This window comes from Triticum dicoccoides, chromosome 2B (genome assembly GCF_002162155.2).
Source record: "Triticum dicoccoides isolate Atlit2015 ecotype Zavitan chromosome 2B, WEW_v2.0, whole genome shotgun sequence".
Lineage (NCBI taxonomy): Eukaryota > Viridiplantae > Streptophyta > Magnoliopsida > Poales > Poaceae > Triticum > Triticum dicoccoides.
In genome coordinates, this window is record NC_041383.1 from 649,503,716 (window position 1) to 649,507,297 (window position 3,582).

The window sequence follows — 3,582 nt, forward strand, 5'->3', positions numbered from 1 at the left end:
TTAAGAAACGGTGAAAGGCCAGAATCTGAGAGCGCAGAAACAGAAGGAAACAGAGAGAGAGAGAGAGAGAGAGAGAGAGAGAGAGAGAGAGAGAGAGAGAGAGAGAGAGAGAGAGATCCAATCTCGGAGGGGCTCTCTTCCCTCTGCCTCCATGGAGGCCATGGACCAGAGGGGAAACCCTTCTCCCATCTAGGGGGAAGGTCAAGGAAGAAGAAGAAGAAGAAGGAGGGAAACTCTCTCCCCCTCTCTCCCGGTGGCGCCGGAACACCGCCGGGGCCATCATCGTGACGTCGATCTACGCCAACAACTTCGCCGCCATCACCACCAACTCTCTCACCTCTATGCAGCGGTATAACACCTCTTCTCCCTGTTGTAATCTCTACTTAAACATGGTGCTCAACGCTATATATTGTTTCCCAATGATGTATGGCTATCCTATGATGTTTGAGTAGATCCGTTTTGTCCTATGGGTTCAATGATGATCGTGATTGGTTTGAGTTGCATGTTTTATTATCGGTGCTGTCCTATGGTGCTCTCTATGTCGCGCAATCGTGAGGGATCTCCACTGTAGGGTTTGCAATATGTTCATGGTTTTCTTATTGTCTGTGTTGCATGAGTGATAAAACACAAACACAGATAAGTGGGTTATGGCGTATGGGAATAAAGAGGACTTGATACCTTATAACACTATGGTTGGGTTTTACGTTAATAATCTTTAATAGTTGTGGATGCTTGCTAGAGTTTCAATCATAAGTGCATATGATCAAGAAGAGAAAGTATGTTAGCTTATGCCTCTCCCTCATATAAAATTGCAATAATGATTACCGGTCTAGTTATCGATTTCCTAGGGACAAATAACTTTCTCGCGGGACAAAAAGCTCTCTACTAAAACTAACTTAGTTGTGTCTTTATCTAAGCAGCCCCTACTTTTTATTTACATGCTCTTTATTATCTTATAAATCTATCCTATCACACCTACAAAGTAGTTCTAATTTCATACTTATTCTAGGTAAAGTGAACATTAAGCGTGCGTAGAATTGTATCGGTGGTCGATAGAACTTGAGGGAATATTTGTTCTACCTTTAGCTCCTTGTTGGTTCGACACTCTTACTTATTAAAAGAGGCTACAACTGATCCCCTATACTTGTGGGTTATCAATAGGTTGTACAATTTGGACTTCAAATTCTTGAACACAATGATGAGTTACGAGGCACTCAGGTATCTTCTGCAATGGACAAAGAAGGTAGAAATTAAAGTGATGAATTAGCCATCAAAATGTTGATATCTTAAGGAGACAATACTGATACAAAAAATGCACACTTTCTACTGATTCGCAGCTGATGCTCCCAGTTCCGATGATGGGTAGCTGGTCGCTATATGTTTTGGATGTCGAAGAAAGGGCATTGTTAGTCATGGACCCATGCGAGACTTCAGAGCCGATACAAGAGATGCAGTACAGGCATGAAGACAATGCAAACTTCATCCTAGCAGGACTTCATCGGTGCATACACAAGAACATCCCTGGGTGGCATGTGCCGGCTAAGGGCTTGAGAATCAATTACAATGTGGGCATGCATGATAGCTGCAAGATGTATGTTCACAAACTACTTGCTCGGAAGACAAAAAAATACTACCTACTGTGCGAAGGTTGGAAACCTGTGGCTAATCTGCAGACACTAATGAAAAATGCAGGGAGGATAGTTGGCTGCACATTGTGAACTACTTCAGTGAGTACACCAGGCTATATCTTCAGACACAACTAACTCCTGTAAGCAACCTCGTCTGAACACATAAACGTAAATCTTAGTTTCAACGATGGAATATTTGCTCGATCAGCTGCACTAAAACTGAACACTAATTCTTGCAGGCGCAGCTGACCTATATGCGCCATCAATTGCATATGAGGTTATGTCCATGAGGGGGAACATGGGTGAGCTGCCAGATTTCATGGTCGAGGAGGTGCTGCCATTCTAAGGTGGCATGAGAGGGGGCAGATCATTTTGGGCGGAAATCATGCAAGCCAGTCATAAGAATGTTCGGTTGCACAAACTTGCGAGGAGGTGGATCTGGGGATGTTAGTTGCCATCCCGCACATATGTGGTGTGGTAATGGTTCCCATATTTTGCTATCAATATAAAACTGAAGCCGAAACGTGAAGCAATTTAGCTTGCACCCCATGCACTTGGTGTGCAAGTGATTGTGGATCATCGTCGCTGCCATCTATTATTTAGTGAGCGAGTGATAGCAAAATAGGCATGAAGTCCTATTGATTATGTAATGTTCAGACATGTAGAACCGTCTCTTATGAGAGACCTATTGGAACTAGCTAATATTGTCAACTAGCTAAGTTTGATTTCGCAGTGCCGCCTACGATATTTGTCTTGATTTGGTATCAGGTTCCAGTGTTTGGTACAGGATATATGAGTGCGTTTCGCCTGTAGATCATGTTCCATTTGCAAAAGCAATGGCTTTCACACAACATTAGATGGGGGATTGGCTTGGTGGAAGGAGATGCATATGTTGCCAAACTCACTAGATTCGATCCTCTGGTATAAGGACGAAGATGAGTAGTGCTGGAGAAGATAGGGGTCAGCCAACCGTCCCACCATAAATGAGCTAGATGGCTCGGTATGACCAGAAACGATGACTAATCGGTACAGACCGTCAACGCCCTTATGATCCGTGAGGTCGATAACTGACGGTGTTATCTGAAGAGTGGGCCACACCCTGTTTCTAGGAGTAATATCCAGCAGCATATACCTGCTCCTATACGCGTTGCAGCATAGATCACGACATGCATAAGTGGCGCAGATTCCGGGATCCCGTGAGCTCAGGCTCACATAAGCACTTTCCATGGAATGGAACCCTTGTTGTGATCTCATCAAAGGTTATTATTTTAGGATCCATGCGGAAGGCTATTTTAAACACACATGTAAATTGCACACCTTTGTATGGTAACTACATGGGCTAGTAGGTCCATTGTGATTATATGATAGCATGACCCTCATTGGACTTTGCTATCACTGTGTTTTCACATGCATTAGAGTCGAACTTTTTTTTCCGAGAAACTTTCAATCTATTCATCTTCAATCATGGGAGTAAAAATAACAACAGAGGTAATAAAAATTACAATCATGTCCACGGACCACCTAGCGACGACTACAAACACTGGAGCGAGCCGAAGGCGCGCCGCCGCCATCGCCCCTCCCTCACTGGAGCAGGGCAAACCTTGTTGTAGTAGACAGTCGGGAAGTCGTCGTGCTAAGGCCCCATAGGACCAGCACACCAGAGTAGCAACCATCGCCGATGAAGAAAGTCGTAGATCAGAAGGATCAAACCTATAAACACCTAAACGAAGACGAACGGAGATCGGATCCAAATAGATCCACCGAAGACTAGCAACGACCGAATCCTGAAAGATCCGACAGAGACAAACCTCAACACGTCCTCCGACGATGCTAGACATGCCATCGGGACGGGGATAGAACGTGGGAGACATTATTACTACTAAGGGACATTGCCGCTGCCACACAGCCCCAACCAAGACGCTTACTCTTAACAAGAACAAGAACGGGGTCCCTC

General features: G+C 44.5%; 1 protein-coding gene across 1 annotated transcript; it reads left to right on the forward strand.

The window, feature by feature from the left end:
* The first annotated feature begins 243 nt into the window (after positions 1 to 243).
* Positions 244 to 2,280, forward strand: LOC119368202. Its single transcript, XM_037633524.1, has 5 exons — positions 244 to 349; positions 1,162 to 1,243; positions 1,338 to 1,591; positions 1,693 to 1,768; positions 1,868 to 2,280. Exons 1-5 carry the CDS (start codon positions 342 to 344, stop codon positions 1,916 to 1,918), a joined length of 471 nt encoding a protein of 156 aa, XP_037489421.1. The 5' UTR covers positions 244 to 341; the 3' UTR covers positions 1,919 to 2,280.
* The last annotated feature ends 1,302 nt before the right edge of the window (positions 2,281 to 3,582 follow it).